This window comes from Cydia fagiglandana, chromosome 19 (genome assembly GCF_963556715.1).
Source record: "Cydia fagiglandana chromosome 19, ilCydFagi1.1, whole genome shotgun sequence".
Lineage (NCBI taxonomy): Eukaryota > Metazoa > Arthropoda > Insecta > Lepidoptera > Tortricidae > Cydia > Cydia fagiglandana.
The window spans coordinates 8741290-8768129 of record NC_085950.1 but is presented as its reverse complement, the minus strand read 5'-3'; the positions used below and the strand labels follow the sequence as shown (position 1 = coordinate 8768129).

The 26840-nt window shown below is 39.4% G+C and overlaps 1 protein-coding gene across 2 annotated transcripts; it reads left to right on the top strand.

Moving 5' to 3' along the window:
* Positions 1–742: 742 nt before the first annotated feature.
* Positions 743–26840, top strand: LOC134673945 (collagen alpha-1(IX) chain-like). Of its 2 annotated transcripts, none has more exons than XM_063531988.1 (23): positions 743–858; positions 10262–10317; positions 10627–10840; positions 12554–12743; positions 13147–13224; positions 14411–14497; positions 14976–15044; positions 16675–16710; positions 16878–16943; positions 17519–17581; positions 17671–17766; positions 18333–18414; positions 18781–18842; positions 19451–19550; positions 20220–20308; positions 21431–21538; positions 22010–22120; positions 22646–22762; positions 22915–22969; positions 23140–23241; positions 23854–24021; positions 24554–24616; positions 25788–26840. In XM_063531988.1, exons 1-23 carry the CDS (start codon positions 845–847, stop codon positions 25886–25888), a joined length of 2127 nt encoding a protein of 708 aa, XP_063388058.1. In that variant the 5' UTR covers positions 743–844; the 3' UTR covers positions 25889–26840. The 2 variants fall into 2 exon arrangements, with proteins under 2 accessions (XP_063388058.1, XP_063388057.1); XM_063531987.1 differs by having other exon boundaries at positions 16866–16943.

Here is a 26840-nt window from a genome sequence, read left to right as displayed (position 1 = left end):
AAACGCGCGTTATTTCGTAGTCGACATCTAACATCAAGGAGTGGAACTCAGTACCGCTAATTGACACCAGATGGCACAAGTGTCGCTATTGACGAAAAATGTACTGCTAAAACAATTTACAACTAGGTAATATTAGAAGCAGAAGGAGTTGATAATAGACTTTCGACTAATCCGGTTATAATATTAGCTAAAAATTGTTGAGCATTAGCGTTTTTGTTTGTCGCGACATCTATTGTCGACTAGCAGTACTAATATATTCCGCTACTTGACGCTAGATGTCGACTACGAAATAACGCCGGACTGAAATGTACTTACACAAAGATAATTATCGTTTCAAAACACTTGTTATTTAACTGTACAGCGAATAAAATAATTTAAATAATTTTTCGGTTACTGATGCAGTTAAAAGTGACGTCACAAAGTTTGTGACTCCCCCCTCCCCCTTGTCACAAGATGTCACATTTTTTGACTCCCCAGTAAACGTGTGATGTAATTAATTTAATTATCATTTATTTAAGGACCAACTGAGATCATTTTTGTTAGTACTTACGACTATGACTTATAAACTATTGTTAGTATTATGCTCTATAATGGATGACTGTTTCCTTACATTATTCAATTTGATTTCCTTCGAATCGCACTACTTTCAGTCAAACGTCCTGTACAACGAAGCCGCCCCGTACGTCACGGCGTCACATTAAAAACGACTGACGCGCGCAAATTAATTGATATTACACTCGATTGCGGCAGCCAAGCGGGCTCGTGCTGCGATTGAAGACCCGGACGCGTTCGGATCCCGGACTATACGGATAATGTTGTAACAGTTCGTTTTGATTTTGTGAAAATGTGGGGGATCTGGTGAGTCGATTTTGAGAAACCTTTTAAAATAGGTAGAAAACAGGTTCGCGTATATTATATTTTAAGCCAAGGAAGAGTGTGTGCTATCAAAAACATAATTATTTTCAGACGGGCCTTGCGCTTGTGTGCCACTATTGTGTAGGTATATTATTATCAAAGATATATTATATGGCAAACTTATCACTTAATATAGATCTCTTACAGCTTCTTACGCCCTTTTAATGCACTTTTTATAAGTTTATTTAATTACATAAAAGGAACCTACTCTATGATGGCTAAAATTCTAGTCATGACTGTTGTCATGAGGAAGCTCAGTTTAAATCACATAAATTAACTTTTAAATAAAAACTTGCGTGACTGTCCCACTACTGGGCACTGTGCTATAATAACCGCGAAAATCGAATTTCGCAAATTGAGGGCATCTAGGTATGTATTCATGTCACTCTAATTACGCCTTCATTAGAGTAAAAGAGAAAGATCCACCCAATTTGCGAATTTCGGTTTTAGCGGTAGGCCTCCACTTGCAACTCCGCTAGATCCATAAGGCACTTGTCCCACCGCCGACGATGAGCGATAAGCGAGTAGAACGATAAACTAGAAACGAGTGGGCGAGCGGCGAGACGCGAGTGTTAGCTCCAATAGTTTTATCGCTCGGCTATAGGCGAGTGTTCGAGTGCGACGGGCTATTACTCGCGTCACTCGCTCGGGCGGTGTAGCGTCGCCGAACACGCAGACTGATTGGTCTCGCAGCTTGAGTTCTAACTACCAAGCGAGCATCGCCGAGCGAGTACCGCTGAGCTAAGATTGCCTCCAGAATCTCGCAAACTAAATTGACAGGTCAATGTGCACAAATGATACCACAGTTTGGCCAGTGCTGTTCATATCGATATTTTCAAAAAAGTTTGAATTGAGAATATCGCGAGAATTCACCGCTAGCGGCGCTACTGTTGAGCGGTCAGTTAAAATGTATCTCTAAGTAATTTAAATTATTTTTCTAACGTTACTTGGTATTTCAAAAATTGTGCAATTTTATAGTAATCGATACACGGATATTGGACAAACATATTGTATATAGGTAATTAAATAAATATTTTATTATATTTATTTTATTTTATTTGTTAGGAAAACTTACAGCTAGAGTAACAAGTTGTAGGTGATAACATAGAAACAGTGATTAGGCTCAAAATACAAATAAGGCCTACGACCCAGAATACCCAAATACGACCCAGACGGGGAAATAAGATAACATTTTTCATTTATTTTGTGTGGTGTGGACGTAAAAATTAAATCGTCTCGGTGATCCCTATTGCTTTGATTGTAAAGAAGACCAGCCCCTAAACTGGACATTCAAGTTGACAATTAGGTCAGAATTTAAATACAGTTAGACCAAAAAAAGTCTGCAGCGATTTTAATAGCCCACGCAGTGCAAGTATTATTTTAAACGTCAAAATGAGACTATGCCGCAATGAGAGGCGTAGTATTCAAAACTGATATCAATTAGCCAAAAAAGCAAAACGGTCCAGCATAGATAATTTCATAATCATTTAGATTTCCAAATTTGGTTACGATTGGTTAATTTTTGGAGGAGGAAACAGTCGAGTACGAAAACGCGATTTTTGAGATTTTTACGCAGGATTTTTCGCCTTGTCCTTATCGCACTAGTTTTAGGAGCCGCTTCCGTTAGCTAGATGGGTATATTTACCTAAAATATTTAAAACTCAGCTCCTGTTTCGTCTTAACATTGAAATTTGTCAGTTTCACATCCGCACTTTTTTTAGTTACTTCCATAGCATTATGGCATATGGTATTTTACTGTGGGGCGGTGCTTCAGAGATAATAGTACATTTCGATGCTAGTGCGGAAGGTATGTCATTACTTCACGAGTACCGAGATATCTTGCCACGAGCCGCAGGCGAGTGGCAAGACTCGGGACGAGTGAAGAATGACATTTCCGCACGTGTATTGAACGACGTTTTTTAATACAGTTGCGAAAAAATAAGAAAAACATTGTTAATCGTACACTAAACAAAAGTGGTAACAGTGACAGCTCGGTTAGACGTCGTCTTTAAGTATATTATATCTATGGGCGTTTGGCAGCTATTCCGTTCCATTCAGTCAACTTATTAAGAACGGAATTTTCAATATTGAATATTAAAAAATAAACGTGTTATATTGATGAAGAGGTAAGTAATTAAATATGAAATATGTAATATTTTTCGTATTCTTACATTAACGGTAGGTTTTTATGCTGATTACGACGTTTAAAGGAAACTAATATTAACACTCATCAATAAGTAGTCGTGAATTGGAACAAGTATAAATTTAAAAAAATTGGAAAAGTAAAAAGCACTAGTTCGAGATAACCAACTTTCCGCACGCTAAACAGCTACGTAAAGTAGCACTTTTTGAGCAACTGTATTAAAAATACCATTTTTGTTCTGCAGAAGAGGGCTATTCGAGCAATATACAAAATGAATCATAGAGACTCACTTAGAGATAAATTTAAGGAAATTGACATAATGACAGTGCACTGTCAATACATTTATGAGAATATTCTGTATGTACATAAAAATATTGTAAATTTTAGGAAAAATTGTGAAATCCATAATATTAATACTAGAAATAAACATAAGTTCGCAGTGCCCTTCACTCGGCTCCATAAAATTAAAAAATCATTCATGGGTAATTGTGTAAGATTTTATAATAAACTTCCAAACCATATTACTGAATTATCTATCCCACCAAAAACATTCTGTAAAAAACTAGCCAAGTCTCGATGGAGCTGCTTGTTTATCTCTAAAAAGTAATGAAATCTAGACAAAGTCGTGCCAAGTCTAAGGTTGCCTTACTGCGATTTCTTTATTATTATAGTTAATGTTGTGTGACTTGGCCGTTGAAGGGTACACAAGGGTACAAAACCAGGTGCTCCAGGTGCATGACACCATTGCACCAATCTGTCGCCAGAACCGCTACCCATTGACGATGGAAAATTGCCACTTGGAAAACGTTGATTCAATAACCAGTCAATTGTAGGCTTGATAAAGCTGCGTATTTCAATAATACTTATGTATGGGCGAGCCTGAAACAAACACTTCTTTTTGGTGTAATGGCAGATTGGTGCAATGGTGTCATGGAGCACCTGGTTTTGTACCCTTGTGTACCCTTCAACGGCCAAGTCACACAACATTAACTATAATAATAAAGAAATCGCAGTAAGGAACCTTAGACTTGGCACGACTTTGTCTAGATTTCATTACTTTTTAGAGATAAACAAGCAGCTCCATCGAGACTTGGCTAGTTTTTTACAGAATGTTTTTGGTGGGATTTCACTTCTTTTTGTAGAAACGTGGGCATATTGATTTATTTTATTAGATTTTCTTATTTAACACATTTTTTTTCTTTTTAGGAGTAGTTTTTTTATTATTACAAATCTTTCTTTTCTTTTTTTCCGGTTCTGATTCTTGTACAGTAGCAACAGTTTTTCGTATTGCCCATTCATTAAATCTAATAATTAAATAATAATCAGTAATCCGTCACTAATCATCATATAATGACTTGGCAATCGCACATAATGCTTTACTCGTACCGTACTCGTAAATATGTGTAATGCTCAAACTGCAATTAGCGCTAGCGTTATGTTCAATTAGAATTATTTTTAATAGGTGACGATGATCCTTTTGTCATTATGCAGCCGTGCGATGGCCAAGTCATTATACGTATTACAAATTAAAGATATCTTATTGATACGGTTTTAACACCCCCTGGCACTGATTAAAATAACCGACTTGGTTTCACATTACATCTCAAAACTTTTTTGTAGTAAAAGCGTTGCGAGACTTGCACCTTTTTACATGTAGTGTTTTTGATGGGATCTCATCTCTTTTTGTAGGCAGTCCTTCTTTTCGGGTACTCATACCCATACTATGTATACACATATCATAACTAAACACATCTTCATTCATACTCACATCGTACATCGTAGTGTACCTTTACTTTACCTACTATTTCTAGGAACTGCAACAGTAACTTTGTAATATCATATATTTATATGGGATTACAAACTTACTTATGCAGTTCTTAGATCTTTAAAACGTGACTGATATTGCAATATTTTTAGGTTTTCCCTTTATGTGGCCATTAAACCCTAACTCTGTACCAAATTTCAGCTCTCTGAGTTTATGTGAAGTACTAGTTCTATTCTGATGATCATGAGTGAGTTTCATAAATGCGAAACTTTGCTTTCGCTTAACTTCGGAACTAAATGACCTACAGACTTTAAATTTTGGATTTTAAGTATGTGATTATAGCTTACTGGATGACCAAAATTTCTGCGTTCTGGTCTTATCCAGAGGTTCTCAAATAGGGGCCTGAAAATGCGGCGAAATGGTTCCAGTAAAGGATGGTACGGCAGTGTTTGCTTCGCGCTCGACTTGGCGGGGGCACTGCCGTGCCCCCCGATTAATAAATTTAAGAATTATGTAAAGCGTAAACTTATTTCCAAAGCTTATTATACCACACAGGACTACATGAATGATAATACAACGTGGGATTAATTGTTATTCGAAATGATTATTTATTTATTTGGTATATTTGATTATTGATGAGGAAATTGATATTCCGATGTAATACTATCTACTTGTTTGTTACTTATGCTTTTTTTGACATTTAGATTTTATTCTAGAAATTCTAGACTAGTATTTTTTTATACAATTTTTTTTTAATGTTTGACGATCCTTTTGTGAAATTCTTAGTGTTAAATTTGACATGTATAATAATCCAATTTTATTATGGAATAATATTAACATCAATAAATTGCTCTGATAATTAGATTAAGATTAATTACGATTCATAAGAGCTTGTTGCTAGGCCTACATGAATAAAGTATATTTTGATTTTGATTTTGCACCTCCTGATTTGATTTTACCAATCAAATCAGGAAAAGTGGTTGATTCGATTGTAAGATTGTCACAATCTTACAATCGAATCAACCACTTTTGTCGTCACATTCATACAAATCGAAATCGTTTGTGACCCCTTTATAATTATCACATGGGTAGTAACTGCATCTTACTTATCGATATCATTTTATCGACTTATACCCCTGCCTATTTTTTCTTTGCTATTCCTGGTATCATTTTATTTGTCAAACTCATGTCAATTTAGTTCGCGAGTTTCTGGAGGCAACTGTAGTTTTATTTTATCGCGGCGACAAACTAGTAGAGCGAGTGTTCTCGCCGGCAGTGTGAACAGCCAGCGATGAACTATTAATATATGTGTCTCTTTTACTAACACAGGATCCTAATCTTTCGTTCGTTTCTTGGGCGAGAAAAATAATTTAGTTTTAGTTCTACTTATATAAGTTGTATGGTTTATATATTCTTATTAAGGAAACTGTAAAACACGTCATAATTTTATAGAAGTTTGACTTTTAAAGTATCACTTGCACTGCGTGGGCTATCAAAATCGCTGCAGACTTTTCTTGGACTCTAGAGGCCAAGGACACCGTCTATATACTTAACCAATCTTTAAAAGTAGACCACACACAAGGGTTTGGACATCAATTTAAGTCAACGCCTGCCTGTCGGTGATACATCATAAATCATAATTAATTAAAATAACAAATTAGCCCGCTCGTAAAAACATCAATCTATAACTGGGTCGTATATTTGTAGCCGATTAGGGTCTGGAATTCTGTACAGTCGCCATAAGATATATCGGAGCGGCCGAGGTGCTCAAAACTATCTGAACACGCATTCTAAATAACGCCTTGACATGAAAGGCGTGGCACTGATTTAATCTTTCACGATTTTTACACATTATTAAATTCTACAACGGGACTTAATCGCGTATTTAAGTTTAGAGTTTTACCGCCGACGTTTCGAGGACAGCGTTGTCCCCGTGTTCTCGAAGAAGACTTGCTAAAGCTGACATCTTCTAGCCGCGCGAACTTAAATACGCGATTAAGTCCTGTTGTACAATTTAATAAAGAGGCATGTTCATATATTTGTGCGCACCTTGGCCGGTCCGATATATCTGATGGCGACCGTACACCTACGCGAGAGTTCCATGAGCTGTTCCACGTTAAGTGGGTTGGGGTAAGATTGAAAGGGTTTTTCATGAGGGGTAAAGGGGCCCACTGATTAACAGTCCGCCGGACGGTATCCGCCTGTCAGTTAGAACAAAATTTTGACAACTGACAGGCCGATACCGTCCGGCGGACTGTTAATCAGTGGACCCCTTCAGACAAAATACCGTCCGTATGCCGAAGCATTACCATCGACTTTTAATCTTACTCCTCATGAAAAACCCTTTCAATCTTACCCCGCACTTATAGTCAATTTATTCATACGGTTGGTTTTCGCATAACTATAACAAACACCTTGAACTAAAGTAACTGCAATAACGGTTGCCAAAATATAATTTCATCGTCATTGAAAGGCATTGATCGGATCTAAGTCATCAGACCCATTTAGATCAATCAGAAGGATTGTTAAATAAATTCGGCCAAGTGATGGTCCCGGTGCTAAATCAAAATTTTATGTCAGTAATATTTTTACTGGCTAAATTACGGCACAGAAATGATTTACTTAAGAAAGAAGAAACGTAAAAAAAGTGAGTTTTTTGGTAAAGATGCCGGTGGTGGAGCGGTCCACAATATACATATTCTACTATTTCCCCCGGCCCAGAACTTTATACTTATATTAATATTGTAATTCCTACCTCACTTGGGATTAGTTAAGTTGTACCACAGAATAAATAATAGTACTACTACCGTACAGAAAGGAAACTTCCTACAAAACCGAAGTTTGACAGCGGTTCAGGGTTGAATCATGCTATCCCTTTCTAATATATGGCATTATCCCTTTCGGCTATCTAGGGTTGTCAAAATTCAAGTGAATATCTTATCTGTGGTCGTGCATGCAAAAGGAAGTCAAGTGGTGCCAACCCTAAAAATTGCTCGGAGCAATGCTGAGCCGAGCGGAGCCGAGTTTGGCCGAAGTCAGGAGTTTCGCACCCCTGCTTGTACCAACTTGTACCTACTGTGCACTACTGTGGCAGATCCACTTCAATATACTCATTTCATAATACTCATTTTGGTTATATACGGTGGATCAAATGCCGATTGCGTCATGGGATATTTTTTTCATAATGGTTAATTGAAATTTAACGTATATGATGACAGTTCAATTTGCTACCTGAGCGTTTAGTAACTGGAGATGTCATCGCTGTCATTTTCTGTACGAAAAAGTCTGCCGATTTTGTCCGGGCGAGCGGACGTCAAAGGTATTGCTAATTCTATATGAATTGTACGTAACGTACAAATAGCCATGTCAGTCCATGTCCATACAAAAGTTTGCACAGTTGAGCAAGTTTTTGGCAGAGGGGTAAGCTCTTATAATGGCCACTCCAGTTATTAAATGCCCTAAGGGCCCCCCCACATCTGGCGTCTTTCGAGCGTCGGCGTCTACAATTCTATGGCCGACGTCGACGCAACTGCGCAGCGACGTCATTTTCCATAGCGCTGGACCGACGCCGACAGACGCCGACGCTCGAAAGACGCCAGATGTGGGGGGGCCCTAAGTTTGCTACCTATGTCAAAGTCCGTACTTATAAGGTACCTACAAAGTTAGCTTGATCCTCTACACCAGCGGGCGGCAACCTTTTAGCAGCCAAGGGCCACATAGTAGTTAACGAAGATGACGCGGGCTGAACTTTGGTAATATTTGTGACTTTAGCAGACATTGTCGTTCTGCAGTATTACATACGAAATAGCCAGGGAGGCTCGCGGGCCGCAACCGAGAGGTCGGCGGGCCGCATGCGACCCGCGGGCCGCGGGGTGCCGACCGCTGCTCTACTCATACACATTGATACTGGTTGCACATTACTCAAACGATTTCCGCAGTAAAGCATGTCCGCCCTGCTATTAGCACAACATGCACCTCCTAATTAAGCATGTCAAACAATCTCAACCCACCACTTAAGAGTATCTAAATGAATCAAAGGGCTGCCGCCTAGGTTTGACAATATCACTACACTGATTGACCGAATTCGCTGGCAATTGCCCCGACCCAGACCGGAATACTTTTACATTTAGTTCGCCGTAGGTGTAAGTGTGAAAGAGTCATCATCATCATCAACTTCACACATGTCCTTAGTTCCTTGGAGCTTAGGACGTACCTATGTTAGAAGTGTCCTTAGTTCCTTGGAGCTTAGGACGTATGTTCGTATGGGATGCTGCCTGCGTAGACACACTGGCACCGTATCGCCTCCAACGGACTAATGTAAAAGCGGGCGGAGCAGCGGAAAACGACGCTGACTGTACATAGCCGGCCCCACTTACGCTTGTTTGGGCGCCTAAGGTAAAAATGTGACACAGCACTTTAGCGTTGTCATCTTCCTTGTTTTGCCACGGCTCATGGGAGCCTGGGGTCCGCTTGGCAACTAATCTCAAGAATTGGCGTAAGCACTAGTTTTTACTAAAGCGACTGCCATCTGACCTTTCAACTCGGAGGGTAAACTAGGCCTTATTGAGATTAGTCCGGTTCCTCACGATGTTTTCCTTCACCGAAAAGCGACTGGTAAATGTCAAATGATATTTCGTACATAAGTTCCGAAAAACTCATACTACTACTACTACTACTCAGTAGTAGTACTGTAGCCGTGGTTTGAACCCGCGACCGGCTTGAAAGTCGCACGCTCTTAACGCTAGGCCACTAGCGCTTCACACACAGCACTTTAGCATGATACTTTTATCATTATTGGCGAACCGCATCAAGGTCCCCAATCTAGGCCGCATCCATCAATGATTGACCCAGAACATCGGGATTTAATGGCAGAAGCAAGTGGGTCAATCATTGAATCACAGCTCATATTGCTGCTAATATACCATACCGTACTGTTCGCTGATTATTTGTGAATCTTATTGTATGGGAATAAGTTCTATTGATGGTTAATGCCGAGTATAGTTTTGGTTGCTACCGACTCGTTATGGTGCATTGGGATGACTTCGAAAGCGGAATAAAAAAAACATTTTTTTAAATATATACAACAATGTACAAATGGCGGACTTAATGCCAAAAGGCATTCTCTAGGGCCAAACAAGATACCTACAATTGGTGAACCTAGAGAAAAATAGGTATATTGAAGGAATTAAAAAAAAGCAAACTATACTTCAGCACTTCATACCAAGCTGTCTTGCCTACTGTTGCTACAGTAGAAAGTACTTCTAGTTTATTAGATACTTCGAATATACACACACAGACAGACGCGGCGGGGACTTTGTTTTAATAAGGTGTAATGATTGGCTATTTTCAGAATTTGCCGCTTTCGAAGTTAATGCAAGGCACCTCAATACCGCGGATATACTTAGGGGTGCCTAATTCAAATGCTGTTATATTTTCAGGTGTGCTGTTTTGATCTATTTGACTACCTTTCGGTCGACATGTTACTGCCAGACAGGTGTGTAAACACTGGGTCATCATCATCACTAATAACCAGACACCTTAAATTTTATAGCATTATTGGGTCATTACGCTAGTTTTCGTCCACTTGACGAAATTTGAATATAAACCTTCATTGCTTCACAAATTTGGACTTATTGCAATCCTTAATATCTAAACAATATGTCTATCTGCATAAAATTATATTTCGCAAGTAGCAAATTAAGAATGTATTATTTGCTAATCCGTCAAGTGGACGAAAACTGACACTGGACGGTAAACTGACGCAATTACCCTATTTAACTTTAACCAGTTTTATTTTTTTCAGAGAACTTCACAACCCAAGCCCCATACCCCATCTACCTTCCCCTCCGCTGCTCCTCCCTAAGACCTGGAGACGTCGATCTTCAAGCCATAGATCTCATAGCCGTATACCAGCTGGATGGGCCCAATACCACAGGAGTGACCCAGGTCCGAGGGTCTCAGGACATGCAGAGGGCCTATAGGATCAGTGATGGGGCTAATTTGACTGTACCTTTAAGGTGGGTGTTTTCGCACTAATATCAGAGAATAAATATTTATGTAATGTTTTTAAAGCGTATTAGCATCGCTATACAGCGGGGAAATACGGCCAGCCTTCTGGGCACCTTGCCCGTTGACGGCGATCTGGGGCAAATTTTTTACCTATAGTTTTTGTAAGTTTTATTATGTTTGTTAATTTATTTCTTTGTTTCCTTCAAAATATATTTTGTTTATGTAATTGAATTTTAGTTTTGTGTTATTAGTTATTATTATTTGTGCTAATAAACATCTCTTATTCTTATTCTTATTCTAAATTAAAAAGGAGCTTGAGATTTTAATTCTTTGGTCCTACCTATAGTCAGCAATAGTCGTATAGTGTTTAAAAATATTTTCCTAAGCGCCACTTGCACCATCCCATTAACCCAGGGTTAATCAGTTAAACCGTTAACCCAGTGTCAAATTGTACTGGTAATCATGGTAACTCCAGGTTTAACCGGTTAACCCCAGGTTAGTGGAATGGTGCAAGTGAGCCTTAAAGATTAAATAAGTTTCAAGTTTCAAGTTCTTTATTTGCGTTCATGTTGTATATTTATATGGGTATTAAATAACAAATAAGGTCTTGTTATTTGTGATGAGTCAGTGACGGAAGTCTTCTTCAATACGCATAAGATTTTGTTCAATACGCAATTTCCCGCTATTAAAAAAGGTGTGATTGGTTACTAAATGTTTTGATTGGCAATAAAAATCCTATTAGTCATAAATGTCATAATAGGTACCAAAGGTTGATGTTGTCCTACAGTTGAGTCGTACGCAGCATAATATATAAGTACATGTGGGGGACAAGAAGCAGTGGTGGCCGAGTGGATATGACGTCTGACTTTCAATCCGGAGGTCGCGGGTTCAAATCCTGGCTCATACCAAATACCAATGAGTTTTTCGGAACTTATGTATGAAATATCATTTGATATTTACCACTAGCTTTTCGGTGAAGGAAAACATCGTGAGGAAACCTGCATACATCTGCGAAGAAATTCATAGGTGTATGTGTAGTCCCCAATCCGCATTGGGCTAGCGTGGGGACTATAGCCCAAGCCCTCTCGCGCATGAGAGGAGGCCTGTGCTCAGCAGTGGGACTGAAATAGGCTGAAATGATGATGATTATGACATGTGGGGTAATTTCTTAACAGATAGAAATGTAACAATTAAACATAAAAAAATTAATAACAAAACTTCCGTGGGACACAGACATATTTAATATATTAAGAACGGGTCACTCACATAGGTACTCACGTACTCGGTACGGAGTGAAACATGTCGAGCGTTTTTGACTTAAAATACGTGAGTGACCTGTTCTTAATATATTTAAACATACACCTAAGAATAAGTAAAACTAAATGACTTAACAAATATTAAGTACTATTACTATAAGTTGTATTACCCCCATTCTGATTATCCCCCGGTCACAGTTGATGCCAAAAATACTGGCGGCATTACCCCGCTGAATGGCTAGTGATATCTGTTGCATAAGAATTAGAGCGAGGGTCGCCGCCCCTTTCCCTTAAGCGTCTTCCTATATCCTTAATAAAGGCTTTGGACTCGGCACACCAAGGCCCCGAAGTCTCGACGGCAACCGCCAAAATCGTACATTTGTTCATTTATTAACTCAATAAGTCATACTTCTATAAGGTATTCTAGTTTGATATACCTAATGAGCTAAAATAATGGATTTACAGAAATGTCTTCCCATCCGGTCTTCCCGATCAGTTCAGTGTGGTAGCCACCTTCAATGCTAGAAGCCAGATCAAGCCCTGGATGATTGTACGAGCCACTAAGACCCTTCAGTTCTCTCTGACTTTGCTGCCTCGTATTGAGAAGTTAGCTGTGCTTGTGGAAGGAACTAGACTGATCTTCGATTGTGAGAAGGTAATGTAAATGAATATCATCAAATAGTATTAAAAACCACACTTGCCGCAAATAATTTCGGGAAGGTGACATCAAGTCACAAAAAAACATAGTCAAAAATCATAGTTTATTTTAAAATAGTGCAACGTGATAGCCAAATTCAAAGCCCGTGGTGCGAGTTGCGAAGATTCCTTAAATCTCTTAAGCTTAGCTGCCTCGCATTGAAATGTTAGCTAAGCTAGTGAAAAGAATTAGACTACAATTTAGGTAACTATGATTCTGAACGATTATCGTAAAAACAATCATGGACTTAGATTACAGCTTTAGAGTGTAATTGTCCATAAACGACAAACGACTGTACACCACTCGCACGCTTTTGTATTTTGCATTGTTGTAGCTCTAACATATTTGTGTATTTTTTCAGTTGTTCAGGCCCGGATGGCATAAGTTGCATGTAGCTGTCACCAATGATACGGTCCATGTAGCCGTTGATTGTGAGGAGGTATGTCTTGTGTACTTGAATGAATAACGAGAATATCTTCTTTGGGTGCCATTGCTATGAGATGCGAAATCTTGAGATTAGATGGACAGACACCATAGCAAAAGACATGAGGGCCTGCGACGTTTGAGTAGAGTGGAGAGAAAAGACCAGAAAAGCAGACCCCACAATCAGATGGGAATAATAATGCTGAGGAGAGAGAGAGGTGCCGATTGCTATCGCATTTTAGCATTCATCATCATAGTAATTTCAACCTCTGACCATGCTCTGACCGAGCTTACTTTTCTATGACATGACAGGCGATCACGTGATGCTTTCTATAGAAATTAGTGATGTACCGACTATTGATTTGGCCGACTAGCCGACTAGCCGACTAATCGGCGCTAGAATGGCCGATTAGTCGGCCGACTAGTCGGCTAGTCGGCCAGATTATTAGTTTCGTATAAGTTTAGGTGAAAAACAATAGTTTTGCTCTTTTGGTTGCGCAATTCATATATTAGCTTGGCTAAAAGGTATTCTCTACAGGTTCAAAGACCTATTACAGGAATCCTCGTTCAATTTCTGTCTTTCTTTTATTTCGCGATCCTGAGCAGATCGTCAGTAGGTACAACTTGTAGGAGGTATTTCCAAGGCTCTATTTCTCGTACGTAGTCGCCAGTTAAGAACCTATCCCCTGTGGTCAGCGTTTTTACGAGCAACGTGCCCTGTTTATAAGTCTCTAAAATTTGCAATAACATTAATAAAAACTGAATTATAATAAAATCCTTTAAGTATAGAACTTGGCCATGAAATTACACGAGAATCAGTTGAGATCGACCTGTAGAAGAAAACACCAGCCACCACCACCATACGATAACGATCAAACGGTCAATTATATGAACAAAAGTTTTCACACCCTGAATAGGTATTTTGGTAAAATAGACATAATATGCTAAATATTGACTGTTGGTTTCATTTTTTCTGTTTTTCTTTCACTAATAAAGTGCCGACTAATCGGCCATTTTTGCCGACTAGTCGCCGACTAATCGCCGACTACAAATGTGGCCGGATAGTCGGCTTTCCCGACTAGTCGGCGACTAGTCGGTACATCCCTAATAGAAATACGATGCGCCGGAAGCTCCGGCCCGGACACGGCCCGGTCTAACGTGCTTTAGTGTATGTGTGACTTAATTCTAGCTGTTGTTTTCAGCTAGTGCCACAAAACATCACGAGCCACAACTTGAAGAATGCCACGACTCTGTCAATCATGGCGCACGAGGACGGAACCCCGGCTGCAGTTAGTATTTATCTTATTAATTAATATGTTTATTTATTTAAACTTTATTGCACAAAATATATACTTACTTACAACAATGTACAAATGGCGGACTTAAAGCCTGTGCACACCGGCTGCGTGTGAGTGACGTGCACGTGCGCGTCCTAAGTTGTAGTATACAAATCCTTATGAGAGATGGCACACCGCTTGCGTGACGTGTGCGTGTGCGGCTCCAACATTTTAGCACACGCACACGCGCACGTCACGCACACGCAAGCCGGTGTGGCTCAGCATTTAATGACAAATGAATGAATGAATGAAATGAATGAATTATCTGGGAGCATGGTAGTGCCCTCGGCAAGACGAGCCAAGTCAAGCGCAGAGGCACTAGGTATTTTCGCTTCGTAGTTTTTTTAACCCTCATAACTTGGGTTTGGATTATAACATATCTGATAGGTACTTAACATTGAAAGCTGGATTGTTGTATTTATATTTTCAGGTAGATCTCCAGTGGTTGTCGATGTACTGCAGCCGGTATAAACTGGCCAAAGACAGCTGCGAAGAAATCGTAAGTTTTACTTGTATTGTTTTGTTTTGTTTGTGCTATGCACCCACCCGATGTCACAACAATTTATGTATTGTACTGCCTGTTTTGTGTGCAATAAACTTATTTTCACCACACCAGCTCGGAAAGGCTGACTTTGCACTTCGAAAACGAATAGCAAAGTTGCCTTTTATCCACATGTGAGGCAAAGTAATCAAATTTATTTATTTATTTTAAACTTTATTGCACATACAAAAAGTACAACAGGCGGACTTAATGCCGGTATAGGCATTCTCTACCAGTCAACCATAGGGCGAAACAGAAAAGCGTCCATGTGGGTGCAGTGAGAAATAAACAGAAAAAAAAAACGTGAATGCAAATTTTGAGTTGTTTTCTTATGTTTGCTGGTAGAATTGACTTTTAAATGATGATTTTGGATGATAAATATTTAATAACACTCATTTGGATTTGATTTGGTTTGATTTTGTTTGATATTTTACATTTAATATTTGCTTTGGGTTGGTGTGGTGAAAATTGTTGTGTTTCACTCGGGGGCAAATTTTGTTTAACCCTCGTGCTTTGAAACCCTCGCAACGCTCAAGATTCAATTTTTCGAACCACTCGCTACGCTCGCGGTTCAATTTTGGAATCTTTCGCTTGCTCGGGTGTCAATATTACCACGAGCGGTTAAACAACAACTTTGCCCCCTTGTAAAACAAATAACTATTTATCTTTTATCTTTATTTGAGTACCTAAATAGTTTAAGTATTTGAATCCCAACTAGTCTCATTTAAACTTTTAAAAATATTTGATTTATTTATCATTAACCAGGTCTCGCTCGTAGCCCTTGTAGGTAAGGTTATTCCCACCGGCTCTACCTGTTTTTTGACGTTTGAGCAGAGTTGTAAAGGAAATATGTAAGCCATATTAATATGTTTGACGCGCCGCCACTGGTATTTACCTACTTGCATATTTAATTACCTACATGTGTATATGTATTGTGTAATTATGTATCCTATCGCTGGATACTTTCTAATATCTCGCTGAATGTGATATCAGGGAAACAGCACGTACTTTCGTCAGTCCCTACCAGCAGAGTATCCTGAAAAAACCGGGCAAGTGCGAGTCGGACTCGCGCACGAAGGGTTCCGTACCATAAAGCAAAAAAAAAACCGGAAAAAAATGCAAAAAGAAAACGGTCACCCATCCAAGTACTGACCACGCCCGACGTTGCTTAACTTTGGTCAAAAATCACGTTTGCTGTATGGGAGCCCCACTTAAATCTTTATTTTATTCTGTTTTTAGTATTTGTTGTTATAGCGGCAACAGAAATACATCATCTGTGAAAATTTCAACTGTCTAGCTATCACGGTTCGTGAAATACAACCTGGTGACAGACAGACGGACGGACGGACAGCGAAGTCTTAGTAATAGGGTCCCGTTTTACCCTTTGGCTACGGAACCCTAAAAAGGATACCTACTCTGCTGTTTGTTTTAAATTATTATTCCCCTATTTTTAATTCATACGTATTGCGTGAAATAGACAAGTTACGTTCACCCTCACTGTGAATTGAGGAGTAACTCGTCAAGCACAACCGTGTTAGCCACGCAGGCATGTTTTAATTTTTGTGAAATAAATTTTAATTTTCAACAGGATGAACCAGCACCTATAGTGTCTACCGCTTCTCCTGTGAGTATAAGTGTTTATTATTAATTATTAATAATAATTTTGCGAGTTGAATGATTACAACAATCCGACATAAAAACTACGCATGCAAATTCGCTTCAGATGAGTAGTAGGTATTTATTTAAGTACCTAATTAATATTAATTGGAGATTATTTAGCGATTCTTTCAGTTTGAAGCCGGAGCTGACAGGATAGAGTTTCCTGCTCTCAATACCTGTAACCAATCCTGCCCGCCGGTGAGTTGATTTTCATTATTATTTATAGCGATTTATGGCACACAATAAACAATATTTCCTAACTCAGGTACCTACTTTTTCTTTGTCACTATTAAAATGTTTAATAGGGTATTTGACGATTAGTCAAATCAGTTTCTTTTTTCGAACTGTCAAAACGATTTTGCTACTACATAAATTGGATGCTGTTAAGCAATAATGTGTCAACCCACATTAATTTTTCAATAAGTTGTCAACTCAAAAGATTGACGCTTAAAGTTGACATTCTATTGAAAAATTAATGTGGGTTGACACATTATTGCTTATCAGCATCATATAATTTATATGAAACACTAGCATGTGACGTCACAGTTTTGTACGGGTTTTAAAATAGAAACTGTGTTTAAAAATAACTGCTGTCTACCTTTCTCTATTAATCTTCTGGTGCTTTATTTCTTGCGTGGTGTAAAATAATTTATTTTAAATAGTTACAGTCAAATACCCTATAATATGCCTACCTACCTACCTGTACCTACTTAGGTTATTACTTTGCTATTTTTGACGTAAGATTTACCTGATAAATATTACTATATTTTCAGGGTCCTATGGGTCCACCGGGGCCACAGGGAGAACCCGGAATCAGAGGGTTTACAGGTTTACCCGTAAGTTTAAGTTTTTTTTATACACGAATTCACAATAATTTATCTGAATAGGCAATACAGAAAATCTAATGCAAGAAATATGTCCACAGGGTGTACGTGGCACCGAGGGGCCTATGGGGCCCCCAGGGCCCCCGGGGCCCCAAGGCGAGAGGGGCGAGCGGGGACCACCCGGGGAAGTTACATCAGTAAGTCCATACTTTTTTGTCTGTCAGTGTGCTGGCTAAGGATTGCCTGGCCATGTTAGTCATTTTACGGAAAGTTTAGCACGACTGTTTTTTATTATAGACAATTTTATGTTAAGTACGGCCACCTGCAACAATATGGTACACAAAAGCCGCAAAAATATCTGACATTATCTTATTTTTAGAGCCTATAAGAGCGTGTCATATATTATTAACGGCCTTCGAAGAGTAACATATTATTGCGGGTGACTGTACTCGTAGTTCTACTCGGCATCACGAGCTTATCTCAATCCCGAAAAAAAGAAAATAAAGTGTCCCAAAATGTCTATACTTTTCTCGCCCATTCCGTTACTACGCCACGATGCAAAGACTGTAAAAATTGTAACAGAATGGAAAAAATGGGACTCGTATTTTTGGTTGTAAGGATCGATAGAGCTTATGAATTTGAGCAGAACTTACACAAAATCTTCCAAATATGAAATAAAACGTATCTAAAACCGCCTAGTTATCTTAAAACCTGAAGTTGTTCACAACATAAACAAAAATTAATATTACCTGAATGTTTTTAGGGAACCGTAGGGGTAGTCGGCCCGCCAGGAAAACCGGGAAAGTCGGGTCGAAAAGGAGAGAGGGGAGACACAGGACAGAAAGGTACCTATCTACCATGCAATAAGCTTAAATTCTTTACATTCATATTTAAGCGTTAAAAAATTAAAACAATTCTTATAAATCTGGACTTTCTTGGGCTCATTTTACTCAAGTTCTTCAACATTCTCAATTTTACAAAAAAAGGATGTCCTAAAATGTCTGTTCCATTACGTCACGTTTTTGTGTAAAACAGTTTTTACATATACGTGCGTGACGTAGTGGAAACTAAAACTTCCATACAGTTTTTGGGACCTGTATTAGAGAATAACATCCGGACATACGATATCATTTTAGCCCAAACTGAAACGGAAACTTTCGCTAACGCTCGGACAATTAAAAAAAAATTACTTTTAAAAAATTTTTTTATAGGTGAGCCGGGCGAAGCTGGGCTGACGGGTCTAGGCGGCCTACCAGGAGAATCAGGCAGGGATGTAAGTTAATAGTTTTTAGGGTTCCGTACCTTAAAAAATGATCTTGACGCGATTTTATTGTTATGAGATTATTCTCTTAACAATAAAATCAAGAAAATTAACCCCTCGCCCACTTAGCAACTTCTGCTGCTGACTGTACCGAAAGCGCGTTTTAGATATGGCTTAATGAGGGCTTAATAGTTTAACTACAGGGTGTAATCGTTAAGTGTAGCCAGGCGATAATTCCGTAAATATAACAGATATCAGAAAACTTCAAATTGATATCGAAAGTGCGTTACCCAATGAGTAAAATTACATTATTTATAACTTTTTTAAAATAAAAGCAGAAATATCCCAAATATTAACTTCAAACCCTCCTATACATTTAGTACGACGATCGACTCACCCCTCAAAGAACGTCGGTGTCGTAAGAGATAAAACTGCTTGAGATTCATTATTTATCCTTACACTTAACGATTACACCCTGTATAACTAGGTACAGTCAGCATCAAAAGTCTGCGGATTTGGGTGCATAGCCAAGATGCCAATCGTTCGCTCCGTACCGAGCGATACGCTAATGTCTCCCTGTCGCACTAATATGTAAGAGTGATAGATTACGCCTGTTACAGGGTAAACGCGGCTCACCGGGGCCCGAGGGGCCTCGAGGGCTCCCGGGGCCCCCTGGACCTCCAGGCACCGCTGCTAACATTAACGCTTCACTACTACAAGGTATTTTAATTATTCTATGCCACCATTGTGTCTTTATTTTACAGATTTTATATGTGACGTTATCTTTGAAAATGGACCTTATTGTCGATGGCGCTTACGCCATTATTAACGATGTTCCGACATAAATACAATGCCGCGCGACGCTGTGCGGCGTAAGCGCCATCGACAATAAGGTCCCTTTTCATAGATAATGCCCCATATATTGAAAAATTAAAATCTGGATAAGTGATGCAAGGTAACTATTAAGTAAGTAGAAACTAATGAATTAAACTCTTGTGTGTGTAAGATATACATTAATAAGGATCGTGGCCGAATTTTAACTCATCTTTTTGCATTATTTTCGAAAACGTATTTTTCCGCCATCAATGAATTTTTCGGAACTTATGTACGAAATATCATTTATTTTGATATTTACCAGTCGCTTTTCGGCGAAAGAAAACATCGCGAGGAAACCGGACTAATCCCAATAAGCCTAGTTTACCCTCTGGGTTAGAAGGTCAGATAGCAGTCGCGTTCGTAAAAACTAGTGCCTACGCCAATTCTTGGGATTAGTTGCCAAGCGGACCCCAGGCTCCCATGAGCCGTGCCAAAAGATTCTTTTTTACCACCACACACATAGGTATGAAAGGTTACAATATTATAATCAAGTAATGTACCGGTTATTGACAGGTGCCAAAGGTGAGAGAGGGGCACCAGGCAGACGAGGTCTGGATGGGAGCCCAGGACCCGCCGGCGCCCCAGGGGCTACTGGTGCCACGGTACAATATTTTCATTATATTTTATAAATATATGAGGAATGTTATAAAAGTGAAGGAAGCGAAAGAGGTATGTCAGGATCGTAGCAAGTGGGATTCCGTGGTCTCTGCCTACCGCTCCGGGAAATAGGCGTGATTATATGTAAGGTAGAAGTACTAGTGCTCGACGCTGCACTAGTATTCGACATGGGCACTTTATGTCAAAGTGACAGGGATTAAATTTGAATACAGAAAAATCTTCGCCGTTCAGATTTAACCTATATTACTTTGACATAAAGTGAGTGCCCACGTCGAATACTAGTGCAGCGTCAAGCACTAGTACTTCTACCTTATTTTATAAATACATTTTTGTAATTCTATTTTTTACATATCTACCGACGACACTAAGTTAAGACAATGTATGGCTGCGCTATACTTCACGCAAACCTTAACTGACATGGACGGTTGAGTCAAATTTTCTCAAAGCTAATATTTACACACACACATACCTTTAGAACAAGTGTTAAGAAATATTTCATAGATATTTGCCCACAGGAACAGTAGAGAGGGGTCAACTTATTATGGAAACATATAAAAGTGGACCCGTCTTTGCTGGCCCTGAAGGCCTATAATAGAATAACTAGATTTAAATTTGCATGCTTAGTTATTAAGTTAAAATAATACAGCATGTTTATAAATATTTAACCGACACAAACATGTATATCAAGAGCCTTACTAACTGCCATCAAACTGTTTTGCAGTTTGGCAGTCCTATTTCAATGTAACACCTATGTACTGTGTCTTATGAAATAAATAAATAATAATAATAATTTAAAGTAGTAAATTATAATTATACCCTTAGGCCCACTTGCACCATTCCCTTAATACGGGGTTAATCGGTTAAACCTGGAGTTGCCATGGTTACCCATACAATTTGACACTCGGTTAACGGTTTAACCGGTTAACGCCGGGTTAGTGGGATGGTGCAAGTGGGCCTTATTATGACTACTTAGGGCATACTGAAAATTCCTGGACTGGCCACTTAGATAAAATAAGTCGTCTCATATATCACAATCCAGAAAGTTTCAGTATGGCCCATTGTTGTGTCATTGGTTATTGATGATATATGATATTATTTTATATCAGGGCCCACAGGGGCCACAAGGTCCTGCAGGAGTACCGGGGCCTCCGGGTGTTATAGGCCTCCCTGGGCCAAGCGGGCCTCGTGGCGAACGAGGCCAAGATGGAGCACAGGTAATATAATATTTCAAGACCCACTAGGGCTGTATGGAAGGCGCTTGTATAAATATAGACGCCTTTATATTACCGTGAACACATTTCGTTCGACATTCATGTTAATTTAGTTTTGATACTCTATCGTGATCGTAACGGTACGAAATGTCCGTCCAAAATACAATGCTGGCCATAGACATATTATCTATTATTTGTAAGGAGCAGAGGGACAATGTCGACTGCAGGCTAATTTCAACTAATCGAAATATCTTCCATGTTTTACATTATTAATTAGAGACACACACAACACACACAGCACATCTTTTTCGCTATCTAGACGTATATGGCACTCTAGTTAATAATGTAAAACATGGAAGATATTTCGATCAGTCGAAATTACCCGGCAGTCAAAATTGTCCCGCTGGTCCCGCTGCACCTCATGTCATATTTCATGATATTTTGGAAAGTGAAATCTTATGTTATTTTTACCAGGGTCGGGAAGGCCCACGCGGGCTGCCAGGCCCACCAGGCCCTCCAGGCTCCAACGTTGCCCAGGGTGCCACTGTTCCTGGACCACCTGGGCCGCCAGGGACCACTGGTCAGGTAAAAGGGGTTGAATGCTCAAGGATGGAACTCCTTTGTCTACATATCTGATTAAAATATAATGATATAAAGCTACGTGACCACCCCTGGATTATCTAGCCACCAGGGATTACTGGGTGGATAAAAGAGAGACTATTAACCTTGTGGACCGATATATCCGTACCGCAGGTTCAACGCCAAAGACCGATTAATCGGTCACAGACCACAGAGCAACATAGACCTACGTTACGTGCGTATGCATAAAGTTCAATTTCAGTTTTGACACTTGGGTGACGTGGCGTCCGGCAGCTTTTGTGTTTGACACGGCGTCGAAAAGGTTAAGGACTGGGAGTTTGTTACTATTGTCTAATTTCTGTTCAGAATTCGGACATTTGAAGCTTTCGATGACCGAGGTTAAATTTTAACCACTGTTTTTAGCTTGCGCCCTTAGTAAGACATTCTGTCTTCAACTGAAATACTTATGTCGAATTTTATCGAATCGATAACGTAGCTGTACCTATTCAGAAAGAAAAAAAATCATTACAGAAAGGTGAACAAGGTTTGCCCGGCGTGCCTGGTACTTCAGGAATCGACGGCGCCCCGGGCACCCCAGGACAGAGAGGGCCACCTGGTATTCCGGCTCCATACAGTTTGATATCACAGGTAACCAAACAGTTCTATAAAACAGACTGTAAGTAATTGTTTTAAAATTGCAGATTGAATATTTTATATTATAACAAATTAGAATTAATTCACGTTTCAAATAAGAACGGTGTACATATTGAGATACTAACAAGATTTACGATTTTTTTTAGGCATCGACAATATCCGAAAGTGAAGTAAGAAATATTTGCGAAGCCCTTATAAGAGGTAAATATTGTACGTGGATGAGGTAGGTAACAAACTTAAATTATAAGTTATTACCAAAGTTCTTCAATTCCATAATTGATCATAAATGTATTGTTTTACCCGAAATTGAACTAAACCCCATTAGCATTTGCACCATCGTCGGAAAAAAATGATGTGTTTTAAATTTTCAGATCATCTTAAGGAATGGACGCAAGGTCTATCAGGTCCTCCCGGGCCTCCAGGAGTAGGCAGGAGGGGCCCACCTGGAAAACCTGGAATCGTTGGTGCACCTGGTGAGTTACCACTACTCATAACGATTTACTGAACAATGTTTTTAAACATTTTATTTAGCTTCACTCCATATATTTGTATACAGTATATTCTCCTATCACTTCCTAATAACTGAGTTGAAATTTATACAACGCAATATATAATTATATACCAATACGGAGTTGATCTGATGGTGATGATGCAGTCGGAAGATAACCATAGGAACTCTTCGATGGAAAAAACACAAGTTGAGTTTTGCCGCTTTAGCCTCATTAGAAAGGCCAAGACAAGTTCTTATAGACATGCAAAGGCAAGGAGTAGGTACCAGTATACATGTATGTATTGTATAAATTTCGAAATTTTTTTTACAAATACAAATAATTTATTATCATAAAAGAGTAGTATACATGTGCAGAATATATCTATCAGACTCCAAACTAGGCTGAGCCTGTATCTTGGAAGTCTGCGAGAGCGATTGACAACTGTATTCAATTTTTTTTGGTACAGCGCTTAATACTAAAAATAATTATTACAGTACATACAAGCTATATGATACAAAGTCACTAAACTAAATTAAAAGGACTAATCATCATCATTTTTGACAGTAAGATTTTTTCATTGAACAATACTCACAGGCGCCCGAGGTGAACCTGGAGAGACCGGGCCTCGCGGGTACCCCGGCGAAACTGGCGACCCCGGCAGGCCGGGCGAGTCCGGGCCTCGTGGTGACAAGGGCGATAAAGGGGAGAGGGGGGCGGAGGGACGAGGTCTACCAGGCCAGGAGGGTCCGAGGGGTATCGCAGGTCGGTTGTGTTTACATATTTTTAAATACAAACCTACCATACGTTGACTCAGCAGGCCCAGCGAGCCCGGGCCTCGCAGGAGCAAAGGCGATGAAGGCGAGAGGGGGGCGGAGGGACATGGTTTACCAGGCCAGTTGTGTCCAGGAATTTGGAGGTCCCAAGAGGGATTTTCAAGAGAAAAGTTATGTGTCTTGTTCATAAATTATTTAGGTTTCGATTTTTCTATACAGGACTGCCACTTGGCTAGGTCCTCTGTAGTTTTATTTTAATTGCTTTTACTAGGACTTTTTGAATTTCCAGCGCTCGATTTCGTAACTTGAAAACTGGAAAAAACGGTGATATGCTATTTTTGAAATACGAGCCACAGAAATTGGGAATCTAGTGGTATTAACCACTTGTTTTCAATTCTATTAGTAAAATTTAAATGCCTAGTAGCGGAGATATTATTAAAGGGAGAACACCAAATCCGATATCTCGTCGGAAGGAAAAGGAAGTGAGAAGTTACTGATCAAGTTTTTTTTTATTTAATTAGGTCCTATTGGCCCACCTGGTCCCGCTGGAAGAACAGGCGACAGAGGAGAGGCTGGCAGAGAAGGTTTGTAGACATTATATTGCGAACTCGCATGCGATTTAAATTACATTGCGGACTGTTGGTTACGTCCAATTCAACCGACCGATCAAAAACCGCAATGTAATAATGAAACTCGCATAGGCGTACCCAGCATTTTTTAAAGAGTGGGGCAGAAGTAGGGTTACGTGCCTTAATTGCTCTTAAAAAAAATGTAGCTTCTCGTCAGACCACAGACCAGGGGCCAAATTCGACACGTACAACTGTCAGATATCGCATCCACGTCAAATCAACAGTTGATTTTATCGCATACTGAGTTATGATTCCATCAACGGTGGATAATATCATTTGGTACAACTAAAACTCCACTCTAAACTAAGGATGGTTCGGTTTAGTTTGCTTGTCACCCTAACTGTGGATTGTTAATGTCAAATTTTGACATTGTACGTATTCGAGAACTTATGATTTTTCCCACATCAACGGGATATCAACACGATACGTCAAACGTCGCTTGTCGAATAGGGGTCCAGGGTGGGGCAAGTTGCCCCTCTTGCCCCACCGTGCGTATGTCTATGGAAACTCGCATGCGAGTTCTCGCATCGTCTAAATGAGCCACACATGCACCCGAGTTTGATATCTGAAATAGATGGAGCTGCAGGTACCCGTTTTATGTAACTGCTTTGGCGGGACCGTACAGGTGGAATAATCCATTCCCATCGTTTTTTCGGAAATCTACGCATTTGTCACGGTACTTCAGTCAGTCCTAGTACAAAAAGTACTGAAACTGACCTGGCATTACATCAGTATTATTATGTATTCACTAAATCTGTACTTCAGCTGTCAAATTCGAGACATGTTTTATCCTGATACTTACCCCTCTTCTACTCGTACTATTGCTATTATAACTCTTTGATAATATAAAATATAAAATAAAATGAACTGCTTGAATCTTAACCTACTCTACCTACTAGAGTTAGACCGTAAAAAGTCTGCAGCGATTTTGATAGCCCACGCAGTGCAAGTGTCATTTTAAACGTCAAACTTCTATGAAATTATGACGTATAAATAACACTTCCACTGCGTGGGCTATCAAATTCGATGCAGACTTTTATTGGTGCGACTATAACTTCACTGGTTTTTTTGTTTTTCTATTGAGTTGCTGATGGTATTAACCATTTATGCCAATATTCTTGTACAGGGGCTATGGGCCCGCGAGGGGTGCCCGGACCGCGTGGTTCCTGCGATTGCCCCACAGCCGCGTTTTACGCGTATCCACAAGGACTGAACAAAGGACCATAAACTCACAACACAGCTATGGACCATAGACAACGTTACCTCGCACAGTAGAAAAACTATGAATATCTCGTCGGGTGACAAGCAAAAGTCACTAACTAACACCATTGAAATTATTGGAAAATAAACCGTGTTACAAGTGTAATAAAGTGCATTGTTACTTTAATTTTTTGATAGTACTTAGTGACTTTTGCTTGTCACCCGACGAATTGTAGAATATTTATTGTGTAAAGATTCATGAACTTGCATGCAATATTCGATACATTGCTAATCGATAGATCGGCCAAATACCGCAATGTATCGGAAATTGCCTGTATAGGCGTACATAGTAGGCATAGTATCAACACAATACAAGGTGCCGCGCCGTACTTGAATGCATTTTCTAATGACATCGTCTGATCTCCAATCAGTGGCGTAGCTAGGGGGGGGCGGCGGGGGCGGTCCGCTCCGGGTGTCACCCATTTAGGGATGACACCCGACTGTGAAGATCAGTAGTGCCACCTATAAGAATTCGTAAAATGAAAGCGATGAAGTAAATCCTGAGCTATTTGACAACAATTACAATTACTCTTATGAAATATATTTTACAATTTTGATTGAATTTTGGGGTGACACCCACAATTTCCGCACCGGGTGCCACCCATGCTAGCTACGCCACTGTCTCCAATGTCATCTTTTGTTAATAAATTAAGGTAAACTACTCAAAAAACTGATAGGTTTACTTAATGTAAGCTAGTACCGTTTTAAGCTTACGTAGTACGTTAATCAACATGAAGGGAGTACCTACATAAGTATCATTGTATCGATTTTTTCCTATCGATATTATTACGATTCTTTTCCTATTGGATTCATATAAAAACTCGTCTAAATCAATAAATAATATCAATTTAGAATAGTAAATATATACTTTTTTTACTATGAACTTTGTAATGACCAAGCGTACTTAATGTATTAAAGT